Raw genomic sequence first — 22,223 nt, 5'->3', positions numbered from 1 at the left:
TAAAGAATAAATAGGTCCTTTGCCCAAATTTGGTTAATATTAAGAGGCCTTAAGTGGACACATTTTCATTTCCCTAAAATCCATTCCCCCCTGCCTTCAGAATTCATGATTACAATGAAAGACATTAGATTAGAAAGTCAAGTTACTCACCATGGAGGAATCACTGCTTCCACTCCCGATCGGAGCTCCCTCAGCACAGGTTGGGAGGTGGGTAGAAAGTTGACTAGCCCTGCCCCCATCTATGACATCACAATCTACCTCATAAAAGGTAGTGAAAGTGCTCTGAACTCCTGTCTGATTTCCGAGAGATACAGAAAAGAGAGAGTGAGAGAGAGAGCAAAAGAAAAAAAAAAAAATGTACCCTACTTGGGAAGGGATTAGGGAAGTGGAAGAGGGAGTGGGTAATTGGGAAAAAAGAGGTATATGAAGGAATTACGTGCTGAAAGAGATATACACATGGGCTTTCTTGACATTAAGCAGGCTGGCCATTTGGATTTCTCATTGGCTCTTGAACAGATAAAGGAACCATGTGGGAGGAGAATGAAGATGCACCCTGCCTTGTCAGGCATTGTAAGGGACCACTGTAGTGGGGCTCAAAGGGGCTGAATCCCCTATTTAAAGTGTTGAAGATCACCAAGAGAGAAGGCAAGGGCTGTAGCTCTTAAAGCCTGGAATGGTATGTGGGGATCCCTGATGTCTTTCTTGGAAGTTCCATTGCCCTGCTGTGTGACCTTCCTTAAGCCTTTGGCCTCTGCACATGGTCCTCTACATCCAACCTCTGCACATGGTCCTCTACTAAAGGGATACTTACCTCTTTCATTGGGATCACTGAAGGACTAAAGCATTCATTGTTGCTACAATTGCAACTCTTTTGACTCTTCCTTTTAACCCAAGGATGGATTGTGTGAGGGGCATAATTTAAAGGATAAGCCAACAACCAATGCCCTTTTCTACTTTTAGAATCCTTTCATAAGATTCTTTCAATATAGAACATTATTGACAATCTTGAAGTTTTTCTGTGTGTATCAAATATATAACTAGAAGTAGTAGTTATAGTTCATCTTCAGAACTGTACAAAAAAATCAAATGGCAAGTTTTCTGCAATCATAAAAAAATGCACTGTCACTCTCAGAGGTCAAGTTACATGACCCAGTGATGTCAACTGACCAAAATGTTTTTGTATTCGACGATTTCTGCTATAGTCATAGCTTCATTTACCCAGTCTAGTTTTCATAGAAAACAAGAAAAGGCATGAGAATAGTATGTAGAGCACTATTTTTTTCAACTGAAAGTTTAGGAGTTCAAAAACAGAATACTCAAAGTTATTGATTACGGCAAAATAAAAGCAACAGACACTATTGAAGAGCAGGCACATCCTGAAACCATCCACAAAAAAGTCAGGCCTTCATCTGCCTAGCGGAATACATGAAAAGTTAAACCATCTCTTTCCACAGAAAAAACTGAGGAAACCCAGACATTCAAAACAATAGCTTGCAAATTATGGCATCATAAATGGATAAAAACCAAAGCCTGTTTCTATATACAGATAAACAAAAATCTTAATTTGGGATTTTTCTGTTTTAAGTCAATATAATTCTATTTCTAAGCCAGTCATTCTTAGCATACTAAATACATTAGTGTATTACAATAATTGCAATTTAAAATTAAGCAAAATTGGCAGATTTAGAGAGCAATGTGAAACACAGAAGCTACTAAATTCAAGCTGATTATGAATTTGGCAACATCACGTCCATTTTTCACTTCAAAATAAATGTTAGAGACATTTAAAGAATGTCTTTAAAGAACTAAAGTCAAAAGAAAAGAAAAAAGTCTTGCATATAAAAAGATGGGTGTTTTGCCTATATTTGACTTTTTCTGTACTTAACAGAGGAGGCAATGATACTCTGCATATATTTTCCTTGCTGTATCATTTATTGTTTTTATTTTCAGCAATTCTAAGTCTAAATTCAAATTCTATATTCTATATTTTTGTGGGAGATTTTACAATTAATGGCCCTATGATGTTTTTTCTCTCCACTTTTACATATTGGATCATTGACTAGTTGGCTTATCTTTGATTTTTTTTATAACAGTCTCATTTGGTTTACAAGTTAGGGATCTTCTGATTTTCCCATTGTAGGAAATAAATTAGTCATGTACCACAATTTCTCAGTTTTAAAAATTATGACGTATTAGAAACTTATTTGGATCATCTCATAAAAAGTTTAAAGGTCATTAAGATTAATGATGCAATTGTCCATTCTTCCAATAAACACCTTAAGTTTTTACTACCCAACACAGATGGTACAATTCTCTCAGCATTAAGATATTAAAAATGGAGTCAAACACTTTTAAAATATTGAAATAAAACAAACTGAACTTAAACTGTCTATTGGCATTTCTTATAATTGTCTATTGTCTCTTTGGAAATGGAGCATGACTTCAGGAACCCAATGCAAAACTAGGCTGCATCAAAAGGATGCAGAGTGGTCAACTGTGCTGACCTCTTACATGAATTTAGTATGATTGATTATGATATTATAATAATGCCTTTATTTATGATATTAGTTAAAATAATAAAACTGTCTTTGATATAGAATGCAATGCCAGGATTAGATAATTTCCAAATCTTAGGATCCAGCCTCTTGACAGTTTTCATGAAAACTAAGTTCTACTCCAACTGTAGATTAGCTGCATACTTCCCATGATATTTCAGAAATGGTTAAGTAGCCCTTTAAGACAAGATATGAAGTGTTTGCAAGATTTCAGTAGTCAAGACTCCATTATTATAGTCATGGTTATAATTTCATTCTGACCAGACAGATGTAGGGCTGGTCTCAAATTTATGTTTGAGGTTAAAAAAAAAAAAAGTTGTTTAGCTTCTTAGCACAGAAGATTGAGAAAAGTCAGGTGGAATAAAATGGGCATTCCAAAAGAACAATGTGCAGATGCATTCATCATGGAAGACATGGTCAGGCATTTTTTTCATGTAAGTTGACCAAAATGTTATAATTGAAGAGAAATACCTCAGTATGAGGGGCTCCAATAAATGTGGATAGCAGCAGATTCGAATTGGAAGTTCTCAGATAAAGAGATGTTTTGATTTTGTTTTATGGTAGTGTCTCACATACAGAAATTTGGGCTGACAAACATACGTGGTTCTTAAAAGACGATGTTGACCATAACTTCTCCAGTATATTCTCAGTTGCAAAAGAGATTTACCAAAGAAAACGGATGAAAGAGGTCAAGAGACAGGATGTTCTGATTTGACAGGACATCTAGCCAGAGTTCCAGTCAATTTCATTATCAGCAAGACATCTGCACAGATGAAGGTATTCAGAGAAAAGTAATAAAACAAGATACAGTATTGACGATAAAAAGATTAAAAGTCTAAATTAAGAAAGCTTGCCTTCAAGAAAATAGAATTAGGATGAAGTATTTGAAATATATTTATAGCCCAGAAGGAAAATTACTATTTAAGATAGAGTAAGACAGTGTGTTCTGATGCAGTAAAAGAAATCTGAACAAAGAAACTCCACATTGCCCATCCAAAACCTTTCTTATTTGTAAGATACATGGGCCATAAAGTGGCACATATTTCTCTTCTAAGGGCTGCACTCAAGGCCATATTTTATAAATGATTTAAATTAGGCTGGAAAAAGCACTTGACAAAATAATCTGCAGGGACAGAATGTAGACGACAGTAAGTTAAACACACTTTTATTTCTAGAATATAGTAAACCAAGAAAACAATGAATGCACAGAGATAGCCATCAACAATACTCTGCTATTCTAGCTGAAAACCCTATTTCAGTAAGCTGAGAAACTAAATGGAAAAAACAAACATAGACTATACAGTCTAATAAAAACACAATGGACAGAAAAAATTATCCTTTTCATGAAAATTATTTGGTATTAGAGATAAAGAGACTTTAAATTCCCCAACTCAACCAAAATATATCACCATGCCTTTTACATAGTAGGGATGCAATAGAAATGTTGAATTAAGTGAATCAGAAAATATTCTTATGTGAACAAGAACTAAATGCAACTCTTTGAATCTCTGTTTGCCATTGGAAATTAGAAACAACTTACAGAAACATTGATCTATTTTAAGAAAAATATTATTGTCAAAATGTTATCAAAACTAGTGCTGAATAAAAATATCCTGACTCTGTTTTGCTGTGGATTCTATCTTCTTTATTTTTAACCAGCTAAGGTAATGGAAAGATGTGTAAAATCAATGACAAAATCCCCAGATAATCTTAGCATATGATTTTAATATCCATTCTCTCTTTTACCTCTTCATATTATATCACCTTGTTCACATATTAACTTTTTTCTTGAACAGACTTCAGTCCAGGAATTCCTGGGGTAAGCCCCAGGAGAAACAAGGAAAAAAAATCACAATGGATTTAAGTAACCAATTCTAAATAATCTGTTTCTTGACTAGAGCTGAAAAATTCAAGTGTTTACAGGGTTTGAATTTACAGACACCATTTCTAAATAAAGGTCTTCACTCAACACTTTGTCTTCCCATAATTATTTGGTTCAATGTCAGGAAACAGGTATGTCTGGATTTGCTCTTACAGATCCAAAACTGGTTCAAAACTGGGGAGAGGGTGGCTTTTAAGATACTTCTCAAAACAATAATTATTTGAAACATCATTTGAAGTAGTATTTTAAAATTATTTTTTAAAAAATCAGACCATTCTCATATATGAACAAGTAATCAAAATTAGGATATGTCTTATGGGGAAGCTTTATAAAATAGTACTTCTTAAATAGCTGTGTCTGGGTTTTGCAGATATTCCAAGACACAGTCATCCCTTGGTATCCATGGGGGATTGGTTCTAGGACCCTAGCAGATACCAGAATTCAAGGATGCTCAAGTCTCTGATATAAAATGTCATAGTATTTACATGTGACCTACACACATCCTCCCGTACAGTTTAAATCCTCTCTAGATTACTTATACCTATTCTAATGCAAATGTTATATAAATATTATATAAATACTATATTGTGTTTTATCTGTACTATTTTTATTGCTGTATTGTTACTTTTGTTTTTTTCCAAATATTTTCAATCTCAGGTTGGAAGCATTCTCAGATATAGAACTCACAGATACAGAAGGCCAACTGTATATGCAATCACCTCCCCTCATCCAGGTACCTCCCTTGTGTCCAATTTCCAAGTTTTCACAAAGTATTACTGCTAATTAGCTACTAAATCATTCTCTGAACATTACCTGTAATCTAAGGCGTTAATTGATAATAAATTAAGTTGTCAATTATTTACTTTTCTTCTTTTAATTAGAGCATCTCAAAACTTAAAAATTCTAAGACCCAAAGAATGAAGTTTTGCTGATTGAATGACAAGTAATGGCACTGATATCTCAGGGCACACTCTTCTTAAAGCTACTAACTTCTACTCTTACAAGCAGTAATGCCCCCAAACTAAAACAGAAATTACTCCTCAGCCCACAAGTTTAGGTGTCACAATCAAATCAATCCATAGAGTAGATCGAAGTAAGGTCAATCCACATCTCCAGGTAAGGTAAGAAGAGTTACTTGCTTGATTTGCATCCTAGCTTTGCCACAACACGGTATGTTTTCTTATTTTAAAATGAGTACATTGGAACATAATATTTCTCTATGCATTAAACAATTCCATTAGATAACCAACTGCTTTAATTACATCAATGAATAACTGATTTTTTAAAATGGCCATAAGTGATAATATTGGTAAGTTTAGGGTGACCATCACAGAAAATGTAACTGAAGAGCCACTTCCTATAGTGGAGCAGTATACCAGACTCCTTTGTACAGGACTGTTTGAATTCAGAGAACATATACAGGTGCAGTGCAAAAGACACAAAGCTTTCCATGATGCCCAGCACCCAAAGAAACTTTTACTTTTCTTATTAAAATTCCTATTAATTTCCCATTTCTTCCAAAAATAACAGTCTTGAATTGGTAAACTGTCACTTTTAAAACTCTGGGGAAATGAATGTTCAGTGAAAAACCATATAAAAGTTATTTCCCTCTGAGGGTGTCTATAATTTGGGTTGTGCAGAAATCAATGACCATTCATACTAGTATGAATGTAACTAAGGAAGGCATAATGCAGGAATCAGAATTTAAATGGTACTAGTTTCACTATCAACATATTGGGGAACAGGTTTTGGGGAAAATATGGAATTATGCAACAACTCATTTTACTAGCAAAGTATATTCAAATAACTACTGCCATTCTGTAAATGGTAGCTACTCCTTTCATTTTCTTAGTCACAATTTCTCTACTATGCCTAACATCCAGATTTACAGTCTGAGGTTCGTTTTTATCTTACTCTCTCTAGGTTTGGACGCTGCAACTTTTCCTATGTAAGGGAAGGTCCTTTAAGCATGGAAGGTCTGGATAAAATTATTTTGAACTGTTATGAATTCCTAGAACACATACCCTTTTGTTCAAATGAAATACTAACATGCTTTCCAAACCCAAATTGAAATAGCTAGCACTTTAGATTTTTTCCATTACTGTTACACTTTGATCCATGGATATCATGAAGAATTGACTATAGACAAAATAGAAGATATAAAAATTAAGAAAAAAAGGTTGCTTAATGTATAGGTCTACATAATTAGATGCAATTCTTGTTTCAATGGCTGTTTTAGCTCATTACAAAATACTGGCACTTTTTAAAAATAAAAAGGAATATACAGCTCTTCAAATAAAATGTAGTTATCATCTCAACAAACCATATATATATTGTACAAAATATATCCCACATTTTCTTTTCCCTAATTTGTATTGGATCAGATAGTGTATAGTTACCAATCTTGTTCAGTTCCTGACTACTTCACTAAGGTTTGTTGAGAGTGTAAGAGTAAATGTCAAATCAGTTGTGCTCCGTGTTTGTATGCACATATGCATCTTTGAAGATATGCCAGTGTCAGGTAGAATTGGTTTTAATATTATCAGTTTCCAGCATTTTTAGGAATGTATTACCTATACCATGAATATTCATGTTGATTATGATTAGAGTCCAATTTTTTAAAATAATGTGAAACATGGGCAACAAGAATTACTGTAACTGACCCCTCAGTCTCCAGTGTTCTCTACCAATTCAAATCCTACCAGTGTCACAAGAATAACTTGTTCACCTTGCCAAACCTCTCCCCTAAACCCAGTTGAGAGGCATTCAGATTTAGAAAAGAGATATTTAAATGGCAAAGAACAAAAGTACATATTAGGGCAAGCTTCTCAGTCTCTCAGGAATAGGTCAGTAATTCATTCCTTCAGCCCAAGGACTTAAGCAACTAGCATTCCTCACCTCCAAACTTGATTCAAATATTTTGTTAATATAAAGACATTTATATGTAATAAAATCTATTAAAATTTGTAACCATTTTTGTGTAGATTTGGCCATAAATTACATCCTCGTCTCTCCTGAACATCGAATTCCTGATCAAAGTAGGGTTATTGCTGTTATGTTCTGACTTCATTGTTATAATGAGGCTCCTGTTATCCTTTAACTTTAAAAAACAGTTTAGGTAGGCTCTATCAGGTTTATTAGAATGTTTGATATTCAGTATGCATAATTTAAAAATCCTACATTAGTAATTCTAATTTTGTTCAGAATCATACGCAATGTATAAATCTTTTGGTAGCTACAAAATATTAAAGGTCATAGAATGATTTTTATTTTTCCAGATCCATGTATACATCTCCATTTTTAACTTTAAAGGCGCTGATTAAACCCTGTGAAACCTAGCAAACAAAAATTAGTCAAAAACATGATAATTAAATATACAGATAATACCCATATTATGATACTGGAACACATTTGAATTCAAAATAGTATTTAAATACTAAAAAATACATAGCTTAACTTTTCTTCCATAAGATAATGCTGTCACATTTAATGGACATTATTTGCACTAAACTAATTTATGATATGTTATGCTTGACTTTCTCTTTTTTCTTTTCTTCAACCTTCTTCCTTTATGCCTCTTCTCTTCTCTCCTCCCCTCTTTCTTTCTTTCTGCTTTCACTATTCTTCTTTTTCAAAAAGCCTGTAAACTGGCTTAAGAATTTAATCAAACATTAAACTAAGCAAATAAATAAAGCCAGTTTATAGACTGTTTAATCTTCTGGAGCTCAGTTACCTCTACTTTCACTTTAACAATTCTATCATATTTTTTCTTTTCCATTACTCCCTTAGTAACCAGGTTAAGCTGAATTGGCTCACACATGCATTTTCTACTTTAAGAAGAATATCACCTTTTGGTTACTGAGACAGGTTTAGGCCAATGACAAAAAAAACCTAATTGCCAGGTAGAAAACCAATGGTATTTCTTAGATAGCAGTTGAGTGGATGAGCATACATAGGCACACATCCTGCACTGCTTTATTTCTGTAGTTCACCATCATGATGCCTGGAGAGCTTTAGTATACATTCTCCTCCAAGACCTGTTGAATTATCTGTCCCCACCTCTCAAGCCAAAAGCAGACACAACACAAGAGGCCTTTCTCAGTTTGTATACATAGAATCACATAAAACAAAAACACGCTGACATAAGACATAATTGTGCATTTTGCTTAACGTATGTTCATCATGCCAGCATAAGACTAAAAATGTGACTCTCTGTTTTGACATCAAAATCACTTTTCTTGGCAAAATGGAAATAATACGTCCGAATCTCATTGCTTTGGTAGAGAGGTTGACTTCTAACAAATGTAACTTTCCTGGGGGCTTTCATACATTTCAGAAAAGCCATGGCTTTGAATCCCATGTGTATAAACACAGGGAAAAAAGAAAGAAGATTTAAGTATTTCTTTTTTGATTGTACGTTAAACTATGATGGCTTCTCCTGGAAAAGAAAAAAACAGCAACTTTGCCATGCCATGTGACAAAATAAAAGGGTGTAACTTTCTTGGCAAAATCATTGAAAATGTGTGTGTATGGGGTCTCCCATTCTTGACTCTTTCAGAACTTTGAAAGCAGTCATTTGTGGCTATTTTGCACAGTAAGCATATTCATTTTTTTTTTTTTTCTTCATTGGCCATCAGTGAAGGAGCATGAAGAATAAGATGGAGGCAGAATTGGCAAAGACAGCAGACTACAGATGTAGGTGTGGCACCAAACAGCAATCAAGCTTGGAATAAATCATGAGGAAGCCAAGAGCAGGCCCATGACTGAGCATATATAGCAAACTTTTTATAATGCATTTGCCTTAGAATTATTATCAAGTGGTACAACATTCTTCTAAAAGAAGCCTTCTCCCATGCAAGGATTTATGAACTGTGCCAACAAGACTCAAAGAAGGAAACAGGCTTTTTGATGGTGTTCCCAATCTCAAACACCTCTATAAAAGCCAACAGTGCAAGTGATAAAAGCCAGTGATGGTTTGGACTACATCTAAATGAGGAAAATACAATGGCAATGAAGCTTTGGAGGCAGTGACAAACAATGGGTACTGAGAGGATGATGGAGAGCGGCTCTGGTAGTAAAAATTGCCCAGATGAGGTTGTGGAGTCTGAGATCCACAAAGATGCTTTGCGCATCCACGTAAATAATAAGATTAGAAAGTAACAAATAAAAGCACACAAGGCAAGCTGAACAAAAAGCACTCAGTTCCACAGGGGCTATATACAGATGGACATGAAAGCTGAGTGGTATGGGAAACTATACCATCAAGGCTGAAGATAAGAAAGGCAGCAAGGAAGATGCGATGATTTGATCACTTCTTGGCGAGAGAATCTTGGTAATTACCAGCTTGGCAGAAAGGACACATTGCAAGACAGATTGCTCTTGGTTGTTGAAGAATGTTGAAGCAGGATCATGTTGGAAATGCAAAGAGGTGACTGTGCTTTGGGAAGAGGCACAAAATAGCCAATTTACAGGGCTCTAGGTGGGACTGCATGAAACAGGCTTTCCAGATGGTGTCTCTATGCAAGCCAGATCAGTTCTTTTCCCAGCTATGTTTTCTGCAACTCAAACAATATGGGGACAAAAATATTTGGGTTCAAGAATGATTTGTCCACATATTTTTACCAAATGGCCAAACTTCTAAATTTCCAAAAATGGCTTCAGGAAGAACTGAGCTTTGTGATTAGTCGGATTTTCATAAGGTATTCACCATGCTGATCATATTATGTGCCTGTAATTACTCACTTGAAATGGTAGCATCATGTCTGACTGGGAAAAGAACTAAGATGTCAAAGCCACATTTCTGGACTTGCAAATAATTTGCAACAAATGGCGCCCTGCGTTGAGAGAAAGGGGTTGAGGGAGGAGAAGAAGCCAAGGTGAAGAACCTCAACACATATTTGGAAATCTTGCCAAGAAATTGTGATTCTTCTAAATATTCATTGAACTTATTTCTAGGAATTTGACAAAAATGGACTAGATAATTATATTTTCATGAGAAACGAAACACTGGAGTGATTGAGCAAAGAATATATAATTGTTAGTGTTTGACAATTATGTTAGTTTTTGGCAACAGCACATCAACCTGTATTAAACTCAAACATCTTCTGGCTTTCAAGGGTTACTGATAACCTAGTATGCATTGGAACCTGATGAATGAATTCCTATTGTTTTCATCGTCTCTAACATGTGAACACAATCCACACATAGAGAGTCTGGCTCCCGAACAGAGAATGAAAATTCTAGTACTAACAAAAGAAAGTAGACTCACAATGAGTAAATATACAAAAGCCCCAAATAATTGTAATAGTCACAGCTTGGCAATGAGTTTCCAGACTACAAAATTAGTTTTCTTGTGAAGAATGGAGATTTTACAAGGCTAGAATAAACACAGGGTAATTGGAAAATCAAATTGCTCTTTGTGAGTTATTGTAAGGTCTGGAATAATGGTGATAATATTAAAAAAAAAAAAACCTCCCTATAAATCATTGTAGATTGGTGTTTTTAGCAGTACTGTTGCCAAGAATGTTTGCCTTGGAAGTACAACAGTGGGAACTTTACATTGTGAAGCCCAAGTCCAGCTTACCCCTGACACAATGAGCTCTCCTCCCAGATTCTGCACTTCTGCCTTCACCTTGCTGCAGATATTAAGCTGATGACAATACAAGGCAATTCGTTGAAGGTAGGCTAATAAATCCTGCTTACATGCTGAATCAGGACACTATAAAACATTAAAAGAGTGATCTTGATTAGTAAGTATTCTTCAGTTTCTAACATTTGTTGTAGAAAAGCTGCAGGAAGAAAAGGTTTCAGTGTCATATACCTTAATTACATTCATTTAACTTCACAGGCATTTTAGAAAGGCCACAGACTGTAGTTTAGAATGGTTGGTTCTACTTTAATAAAATTGTATCAGAAGAATATCGAAGATATTCCAGAAAGTCTTATTGGGACTTCTATACATGTTTGAGTATTTTTACCTGCTATCTTCTAAACTCTAAAGAAACCTAAATATTTTACATTTTTCTTCAACTTTCACTATGTGAAATGTTATTTTAATGCAGAGGACCAAAGGATGCTAGAAGTAAATCACTTTGTGTGGCAGTCTCTGCCAAGCATAGGGGACAGTTTCAATCCAGTCCGTCGGCAGAAGAAAATCAATTCGTTTCATTTGATTCTTTAATAAATGTATCATTCATTTATGAAAAAGTTTATTACACTTTTTGGAATTTAATATTTATCAAACTTTAAGCAACAAAATAACCTGCCTTTAAGTGAGAGACTGAAATGGTTCATGACCACTGTAAGAAAAACAAATTTGATAGAATTATTTGAAGCCAGCTGAAAGAAGTTTGCAAGAGTAGCAACAGAGTCCTTTAATGGATGCACCAGAGTTAACTCTGGCTAAGAAGTCTGAATTTTCATTATGACCAAAGTAGGCGGGTGTCCATCAGGCACACACAGGGCTTGGCTGAACACTTCTAGAGACGTTTACGTGACTCCTGAAAACATTTCTGAGGCTCCAGTGCCAATGGCTACTGAGGAATTGAGATACCTGTATATTTCTTTTGCTATCAAAGGTTCAGCTTGAGCTACTTCCAGGTCATTTAATTGTTCTTATCAATTTGGCACTTGTAAAGGATATAAAATCACCAAATCCTTGATACTGTAAGAAATAAGTACCTACAACCACAACTAAAGTATGCTATTTAGAATAAGAGGATGGGAGAAAGACTCTAAGTTTCCCTCAAGCTCAAGAAAGGAAATTCTTTTATCAATACTGTAAAGCCAGTGATTACATATAACCATCTATTGAATAAACGATAAAGGGATATTTTTTATATTTAACACTTACCATTGTGGTATTTTTTCACTAACTGCATTTATCAAGAAAGAATTCCACAGAGACTGTTTTTAGCTTCTTACAAGTACTTCATACTGTAATATTTATCCCACTCCAGGGACCCATACACAGAAAGGAATTAACATTAAAATGATATCTCCCCAGAGGGCTGACAAGGCTTTTGATACAAATACCTTGCAGCAAATTAAACAGAGTTCTATCTCAATGGAACAGTAATTAGAAATGCAACAGTCCGTAAAAAGTTTATATGGCATGCATATCTCCAATGTTTATAAAATATTTTCTGGCAAAATAAATATAATTAATCCAGTCCTTGGTAATACTCATTCTATTCTATTATTTAAACCAAAGTAGTTAAAATACACATTTAAAAAGGCATGATGAATCAAGAAAAGTAACTCCTAAATCATGGAAATAGGTGCAGCATTTGATAACATTTTTCTGAATAAAAGATTTCTTTATCAAAAATTGCAAGTTATTTCACAGCTAATGACAATAATAATGCCACAAAGAGGGTTAGGTTTAAACTTCATCTGTTTGAGTCACTGTGAAATAGCATTTAAATACTCTGTCACTTAATCTCAAAATAAATTTAGTATCCTGGGATGTGTGTGTGTGTGTTTGAGTGTTTGATGTGTTTTTCACATATCAACTGTTTTTAGTTATGCTTCAGGTTGCACAGTTAGTTGAAAATGAAAGCCCAAAAAGGTAAAATCAAAAACAAAAGTCACAACCAAAGCTATTGAACTTGAGGGGCCTGAAGATGCCGAGAAATACTTTTCGCCATTGAGATTTAAAGTATAACGAAACAGCCACTCAAACTCCATTCATTTTCACTCCCAAGAAGTCCTTCCTAGCAAATTGGTGGGTAGTCAATTTCTGGTCACTCTACACATCGGAACTCTTCTCAACATTTGCAGAAAAAGAACGTGGCCTTTTCTAGTTGGTTATTTTTTTGTATGCATATTTTCAAGTAAATTCATTGTCTCTTCCTTTCTTTACATGAACTTTCTGGAATACTTACGGAAGTCTGTCAAAAAAAAAAAAAAAAACCTCAGTTTATGCTGTGAAGACTCATGGTTGATATTGCCCTGAAATTAGGCAATAGCAATGGGTTAACACTCGACTCCTACAAACTGTGAGAGGTTCTCAAATTATCGTAGTACTTGAGTTATCTCAACCAATAAGTGTTTCTCCAAAAGTCAAAAGTCAAAAAAATTTCTTGGATTAGCCATCTTATATGTAAAATAAAATTGAAATGAGAATTCATTGACTCTTAGGTGCAATCCTGATAGTAAAGTCATCTGGGGTTTTGTTTGTTTTGTTTTCTCAGCCTTTACAAGATGTGTGAATTTGGTATTGACTTGAATGAAGGATGTTAGAGCCTGGGATGCCGAGGCAGTAAGTATTTAGAGGAGCAACCCTTATATGTAGGAATGAGGGAGGAAAACTATAATAAGCAACACAAAGACTCAGAAATCATCAGATCATCAGAGACTAGAGCCATATATGGAGAAGGATGCAATTCTCTTTCAATATCTCCAGCTTGCATCAACGTACTGCAGTATACTAAGCAAATTCATGTTAATATTTCCATGTAGATAATAGTATATATAATATTTTATTTCCAAAACTTATATTTTTGATACAATCCATCTGAAGTGGTTCCAACTGTAAACCACTGTTGCTTATAGGGATAATCAATAGTTAGTTACCTGGAAAAGTCTACTACCTAACACACTCTTACAAGAAATGGACTATAATTGCAACAAGACATTTAGAATAGAATTTTAAAGTTCCCATTCAAGCCAAATAAAAAGAAAAGTATGGAAATAAACATTCAAGGTCAGGACTCTTTTAATGTATATCCTAGTTTGGTTTGAAAGCATTAAGAGATATTCTTGAGAATTTCATTTATCTCTGATGCCTCTGAGTCTGGGTTATAATAAGGCTGAAATCTGAAGGTTCTTGATCATGTGGAATAATCCCATTTATGGTGGAGCATAAGTTATTATGAATTATGAAGAGTATCATTAGAGTAAGATCCATATTAAATAACAAAAGGTGAAGTTCTACTTTCTTCTTTCTATATTTAAAAACATGATGTTCTCCCAAATTCCACAACTTGTTTCTGCCCTTTGATCTCCAAATGTCCCTGACTGTGCTACCCCCAGTTTCCATTCTGGTCCTGAAAGAGTCCTTGACAACTTCTTAAACCATCAAATCATGACCCATCACATCCCTAAAGCTCTGCTAATTCAGTTCCCTGACCACAAGACAGGTTGCTCTTTTCTCTCCTTTATTCATTCTGTCAGTCAGTTAAAATGTGCAATCTAAATTTCCTGGGGGCGACAGAAAAATAAAGTAAAGCAATGAATTAAATATATATATTTTTAAATGTGATAAGTACCATGAAGTAAACAAAAGAGGGCATTATGTAGGAATCTCTAAAAATATATTTAAACCAAGAGCCCAACAATGAAAATTTAAAAATCTGCTTTTCCCCCCTTCATTATGCAGTACTGCCTTTCTCAATGGGGAAGGCTGGGACAATCCATGACTCTTCAAGGGCTGATGTCTCCTAAGTAATGTGTTCTTCTTTCTCAAGGAATTTTGGTTAGAAGCCTTAGCATTCTCTCCAGAGCTAAATCTACCTTTGCCACCAGCACAGTGTCAGGAGAGTCAGATACCAGTGTGTAAAATATCAGTGATTCTCCCCTCTGATTCATTCCTCAGAGGCATTTTATAGGGTGCATAAAACTAATTACAAAACCCAAGCTCTAATTAGTGATTCCACTCAGCATGTGCCCACTCTTCCCTCTTCTATTACCTGATCAGCCACAGCGCGGGCTAATTTGTCCATTCGAGAACCTGCTTCGGCAATTTTCTTGGCAGCATTAATGACATCAGATGTATTTTTCAATGGGCCTTTGCCTCTGAAACAACATATACAACATAATTAGACATCCACTTGATGGGAAAGAGACCAACCTACTGTATCCGTTGTCCAGGAGTCTAGTGTTGTATTTTATTTGGCACTGGCCACATTAGTCTAATTCTGAATATTTTCTTAACTCTAGTTTCTATGTTAAGTCATTTTTTGGAAATATTTTCCCATATTTTTATGTGCATGTTCACATTTTATCTTTTACATTAAGTTCTGTATTTTTAAACAATGGCTGGTTATAAAAGATGATCATCACAAGAGAAATGAAAATTTTATAGTTGCTTACCATGTACCAAAAACTGTTGTACAGCTACCTTATTTTGACTTTATAACAACTCTACAAAGTAGGTATCATCACTCCCATTTAGAAAATGCAGTGAGCCCAAAATGATCTAGGTAACTTACCCAAGCTTATACAGGTCATAAGGAAAATATTCAAAATTTTAAGCAGAGTCTAGCCAAAATACATGCACATGCATTATCTTCCTAATTATGTCCAGCATTTTATATTCTATTATTTAAATTTTAAGTCCAGTTTGGCATTTTGAGAAGCAATGATCTCTTGCACATAACTGGGAACTGTTTGGCCAGAATTTCAGAGTTTTGTTGGCTTGTGTGCTTCCAGTACTGATTTATGAAAGAACGTACAAAGCACAGAGTGACAGTAAATGTTTTTGTGCTTCCAAACCATCACCCTAATATTTTCATATAAGGTTTGCAATTAGGTGAAGTGTTTAATATGTCTTTTAAATATTTATTATAAGGGAAATGGAAATTACACTACATCATAAATCTTTAAACAAAATGTGGCATGTAACACAACTTTTCTTTCCCTTTTTGTGAGAGGTAAAGCATAAATTATGTTTATCATTTTTTAGCATCATTCATTAACCTGGTCTCTTTATGTGCATAAAAATCAACGTGTTTTTTAAGGCTGCAAGATTACATTCCTATAGTTAGAAATGTGGTGAACTGTACAGAAAAACTATTCAGAAGTGATTTATTTAGACCTTTATTTAGACCGTGTAGGGTTATACAGAAAGGGCAATGATTGCTATTGTTACATAATAACATTTTATAAAACAGAAGACAAAATGTCTCTCAGTAAACTAATGTAAATGAATGATATTTTGTTCAATTTCTCTACTAATTCCCCTTCTTGGATTTTTCTACATTAGTAAGTAAAATATACTGGGTTTGTATTAATATTTAAATACAGAGACAGACACACAACTTAAGGTATTTCATTTTGTTGTAGTGACGTTAACTCTTCCACAAAGTACTTTGATTTTGCAGTGCTATTTAGATTTTAAAACACAGAGAGTAATTTCACATGTGAATTTTATGTAATACGGATGAGTTAAAGATTCTGTGACAATCTGTTTGCTATTCCCTAACATATTTTTATTAGCACAAAATAAATTGTTCTTATTTTTTAAGGAAAGCTTGGATACAGAATCTGTCCATGTTTAATAATATCCTCGTTATTCATATTTCTAACTTCTAGACCTTAGAAAATCTATTTTCTGATGTTTACTCTGACACAATATTTGTTGTAACTTCATCTTAACCCACTCAATAAGACTGCATTCTGTTTGATTTTGCATTGCTAACGATTGTGTATTTCAAGAATTTCAAAGTATCTTGGAAAATGCTTCCTCATGAACCTTCCATAGTAACTTCCAACAGCTGATTGGTTCTGACAAAATGTTCCAAGTTAGTGAAGAATGTCTATGTAGACCCTGCAGCATCTGCTTGATGCTCAGGACCTCATTTTGTAGACAAAGAATGAAAAGAAGCATGTCGTTTTGATTACACCAGAGACTACAGTTCATAGACTTACTAGTATGTTAGGAAAAAAAAGTTTGAGACTTTAGAATTCACGTTGTAGACTCAATTCAAATTCTTGGAGTCGCAACCTGGGTATGAGGGTATATTTCATAAAATTAGAAAGCAAAATAGAAGTTATGAGATCAAATATTTTCTCATTTTCTACTTGGGGAAGCTGAAAACTAGGGAGAAAGACAAAATAACATGCCCAAATGACACTGCTATGCACAGAGAGAAACAGGAACGAAGTCTATGTGTCCTAAATCACAATTTAGTACACTTTTTGCTAAATATGATTCATTCTGAAGAATGTAAAGTAACATGCTCAGAGAAAAACAAGTAGCCTTAACTCTATACATTAATACGCAAGTTACAAAAAACACTGATTAAATAGATGGCTCAAGAATTCAGAAAGAAGAGGTTGGGAAAAACTAATAAAATTACAAACAGATCAATGAGTCAGAAAACAAAACACTAGAAGTTATGAATAAATCCTAAAACTAACTCTAAACCAAAAAGATATAGAAAATATATTTAGAATGCTATCAAGAAAAAAATAGGAGAAAAATATCCAAACGTAAAAAAGAAGAGAGCAGTAACCTTAGAAGAGAGCAATAATCTTAGAAAAGCAAAAAAAAAAAAAAAAAAAAAAAAAAAAAAAAAAAAGTATCATAAAGCTGCTTTCTCAAATATATGTAAATAAACGTGAAAACAGAAGAAATAAGTTTCTAGGAGAATTTATCAAAATGGACCAGAAAGGAGATTTTGAAAAATTGGAAGAGTCTGATTTCCATGGAAGAAAGTTGTCAGATAGAACTCATTAAAAAAAAAAAAGAAAGAAAAATATCAGTAAATCCAGGTAGTTTCTTATAGGAGTTAACTAAACCTTTAAAGAGAAGATAATCTTAATGCTATTTAAACACTCTTCCAGAATATCAGAAGGAAAATAATTTCATTAAGTTACATAATATTGATATTGTCAGAAGCAACGAAAAACTATTTAAAGATGCTCACTTAGGTAGAAAAAAAAAAAAAAAGAAGGAAACCCAAAGAAATGACAGAATTGACATGAGTGCTGAATAGGCTCATACATACAAGAATTACTTGTTAGGTTTTTAGGAACTGGGCAAGCCAGCTGAAATGCTGGGAGCTTAAAAATCTGCCACGATGGGAATATTTACTTCATGGACATAAGCAAATGCTACAAAGTTCAAGGCTTTCCCGCCACCCCCCCCCCCCCCCCCCCCATAGACTATCATCAGATCTTGAAAAAGCTCAAGGTAATAGTTACAACTAGTTGAGAATAAAGGTATTGTGACTTAGAAAAGGTATACGAAGGTTTCTTGAGCTGGGTGATAGTTGTACAAGTTACTTTAATTAAAGTCATATATTGGCCGGGCATGGTGCCTCACACCTGTAATCCCAGCACTTTGGGAGGCTGAGGCTGATAGATTGCTTGAGCTCAGAGGCTCAAGACCATCCTGTAGTCCCAGCTACTTGGAGGCTGATATGAGAGGTTTGCTTGAACCCAGGAGGAGGAGGAAAGTGGCATATTAATTTTTCTGCAGATATGTTCAGTCGTTTCGATGTTAAAATGTATTCACTTGTCAAGCTGATGGTTATAAAAAAAATGAATTTTCATTTCTGTTATGACAGAAGAGACTGAGTCTCCATCATTTATTGATCATTATTGATGATTTATATATTTTCTCCGAGTTGTCTTCAAATCTTTCGCATATTTTGCTATTGATTCTTTTTCTAAATTGCTTCTCTAAGCTCTTCATGTATTTTGGATTCTGATCTTTTGTTATATTGCAAATTACTTCTAGTCTTGGCTGTATGTTAGGTTTCTTTTTTTACAATTTTTAAAAACATAAATTTTAATTTTATTGTAGTCAAATGTATTAATCATTCATACTATAGTTTGTGCTTTTCAAATATTCTTTAAGAAGCTCTTCCTTATCCCAAGGTAATTAAAAATATCCTTCCATTTTATTCTAAAATTTTAAAGTTTCCTTTTTATATTTAGATATTAAATCCACCTATAGTTTATGCCTTTTGTATAGGGTAAGATAGGAATCACTCTATTTTTCTAACCAGTCACCAATTGTCCCTTGACAATACATTGAAAAGTTAATCCTTTCCCAAACAATTTTATTTTTAAATTTTATTATCTTTTATCTTTAAATTCTGTATAAGTAAATGTATTACTATAAAATATAAACACAGAATGCAAAAATACCCAGAAAAAGAACATGAGAAAAATTGTCAACTGCCAAATTCAATTGTCTAAATATTCATGAAAATTTGAGCTACTAAAATGCAGTTAAAGTCATGTGTAAAATGAAGAAAATTATTTGAATCATCTGGGAAATCCTGAATATCTCATATGTGGTTCTGAGTATGATGTAACACCTTCTAAGAAAGTTCCAAGGCCCAGGTTTCTTTAAATGAGCACAACATTAGTGACATGACCCACTTTCCCCACATCGTGAACAGAAGAGAAGGGAAATAGAAAAAAAATAGTCGGGCCATTTCTGGGGGTGGGGGACCAAAGTTACTCATTTCCTTTTGCTTACATAACAGATGGTGTGGCTGCCCTTACTGGTAGTTGAGGAATAACTGTGGAGTAATAACTAATATCTTTAAAAGAGAAGACCTTGAATTTGGCTTATGTAGCAAGGGTAGCATTTTCTTTTAATGCTATCATTGAATAGGTTTCAAGTGAATTCTAAAGCTCCTTCAGACATTCGAGTGTCTGTAGCAATGTTAACAGAATTTCTGTAATGATGGGCATTCTATAACTCTGCACTATCCAATATGGAGTCATTAGCTACATGTAATTACAGGACACTTAAAAGATGGCTAGTGTGACTGAGGAACTAGATTTATTTAATTCTGTCTTCTATTTTTAACTTTTTATTTTGAAATATTATAGATATTGAGGAAATTCAAAGATATGTATAGAAATGTCCTATTCATTCTTCTCCCAGCCTTTCTCAATGTTAATATCTTGTATAACTACAGTACAATAGCAAACCAGGAAACTGATACTGGTAAAATTCATAGGGAATATTCATCTTTCACTATTTTTTATGCACTTGTGTAAGTATAGCTTCAAGTGACTACTACAATTGAGACATAAAACTGTACTATTACCACAAGTTTCCTTCATACTCTTTATACCATTTAACCCATCCTTAACACATTCCTAAATCATGAATCTCTTCTCCACCTTTATAATTGTATGTCAGGAATGCCATCTAAATGGAATCATACAGTATACAATATTTGAGAGTTATAACTGTTTTTCACTCAGCATAATTATCTTAAGATTTATCCAAATTATTGCACGCATTTTTATTGCTGAGTAGTAGTCTATGGCATAGACATCACAGTTTGCTTAACCATTTGCCCAATGAAGGACATTTGGGTAGTTTCCAGTTTGGGACTATTACAAATAAACCTGATGTAAATGTTTATGTATAGGATTTGGGGTAAATACAAGTTTTTATATCTCTGGATAAATGTCTGAGAGCAAAATATCTGGGTCCTATAGTAAATCCCTTTTTAGTTTTCTGAGTTTTTTTTTTTAAGTTCCAGGATATGTGTGCAGAATATACAGGTTACATAGGTTTACATGTGGCGTGGTAGTTTGCAGCACCTATCAACCTGGCATCTAGGTTTTAAAACCTGCATGTGTTAGCTATTTGTCCTAATGCTCTTCCTTCCCTTGCTCCCCAACCCCTGACAGGCCCCAGTGTGTGTTGTTCCCCTCCCTGTGTCCATGTGTTTTCACTTTTCAACTCCTAACTACGAGTGAGAACATGTAGTGTTTTCTTGTTCCTGTGTTAGTTTGCCGAGAATGATGGCTTCCAGCTTCATCCATGTCCCTGCAATTAACATGACCTCATTCTTCTTTATGGCTGGATAGTATTCCATCGTGTTTATGTGCCAGATTTTCTTTAACCAGTCTATCACTGATGGGCATTTGAGATGGTTCCAAGTCTATGCTATTGTAAATAGTGCTGCAATAAACATACATATGCATGTGTCTTTGTAGTAGAATGATTTATAATCCTTTGGGTATATGTCCAGTAATGGTATTATTTCTGGTTCTAGAGCCTTGAGTAATCACCACACTGTCTTCCACAATGGTTCAACTAATTTACACTCCCACCAACAGTGTAAAAACATTCCTATTTCACCACAGCCTTGCCAGCATCTATTGTTTCCTGACTTTTTAATGATCTCTATTCTGATTGGCATGAGATGGTATCTCATTGTGGTTTTGAATTGCATTTCTCTAATGATCAGTGATGATGAGCTTTTTTTATATGTTTTTTGGCCACATAAATGTCTTCTTTTGACCAAGTGTCTGTTCATATCCTTTGTCCACTTTTTGATGGAGCTTTTCTTCTTGTAAATGTGTTTTAAGTTTCTTGTAGATTCTGGATATTAGACCCTTGTCAGATGGGTAGTTTACAAAAAATTTCTCCCATTCTGTAGGTGGCCTGTTCACTCTGATGCTAGTTTCTTTTGCTGTGCAGAAGCTCTTTAGATTAACTAGATCCCATTTTTCAACTCTGGTTTTTGTTACAATTGCTTTTGGTGTTTCAGTCATGAAGTCTTTGCCCACAACCTATTGTCCTGAATGGTTGTACCCACGTTTTCTTCTAGGGTTTTTGTTTGTTTTTGGTTTTGGGTTTTACATTTAAGTCTTTAATCCATCTTAATTTTTGTATAAGGTGTAAGGAAGGGGTCCAGTTTCAGTTTTCTGCATATGGTTAGCCAGTTTTCCTAGCACCCATTTATTAAATAGGGAATTCTTTCCCCATTGCTTGTTTTTGTCTGGGTTGTCAAAGATCAGATGGTTGTAGAGGCCAATATCCGTGATGAACATTGATACGAAAATCCTCAAGTAAATACTGGCAAACCAAATCCAGCAGCACATCAAAAAGCTTATCCACCATGGTCAAGTCGACTTCATCCTTGGGATTCAAGGTTGGTTCAACATAGGCAAATCAATAAATGTAATTCATCACATAAACAGAACCAATGACAAAAACCATGATTATCTTAATAGAAGCAGAAAAGGCCTTTGATAAAATTCAACATCACTTCATGTTGAAAACTCTCAACAAACTA

General features: G+C 34.3%; 1 protein-coding gene across 5 annotated transcripts in view; it reads right to left on the bottom strand.

The window, feature by feature from the left end:
- The window catches only part of CTNNA2 (catenin alpha 2), a 1,168,663-nt gene that overhangs the window by 28,730 nt on the left and 1,117,710 nt on the right, over positions 1 to 22,223 (bottom strand). For 4 of the 5 annotated variants that reach the window (XM_033175260.1, XM_033175262.1, XM_033175264.1 and 1 more), the window contains 3 exons: positions 15,129 to 15,234; positions 11,021 to 11,155; positions 151 to 294 (listed from right to left, as the gene is read on the bottom strand). In XM_033175260.1, the coding sequence (XP_033031151.1) occupies positions 151 to 294; positions 11,021 to 11,155; positions 15,129 to 15,234 (385 nt within the window). The remainder of the gene's footprint in view (positions 1 to 150; positions 295 to 11,020; positions 11,156 to 15,128; positions 15,235 to 22,223) is intronic. The other variant, XM_033175261.1, reaches the window with a different exon arrangement.

The sequence above is a fragment of the Trachypithecus francoisi genome, unplaced genomic scaffold (genome assembly GCF_009764315.1).
Source record: "Trachypithecus francoisi isolate TF-2019V2 unplaced genomic scaffold, Tfra_2.0 Lachesis_group17, whole genome shotgun sequence".
Lineage (NCBI taxonomy): Eukaryota > Metazoa > Chordata > Mammalia > Primates > Cercopithecidae > Trachypithecus > Trachypithecus francoisi.
Note: the sequence above shows the minus strand (reverse complement) of the source record. Positions and strands in the feature narration are given on the sequence as shown.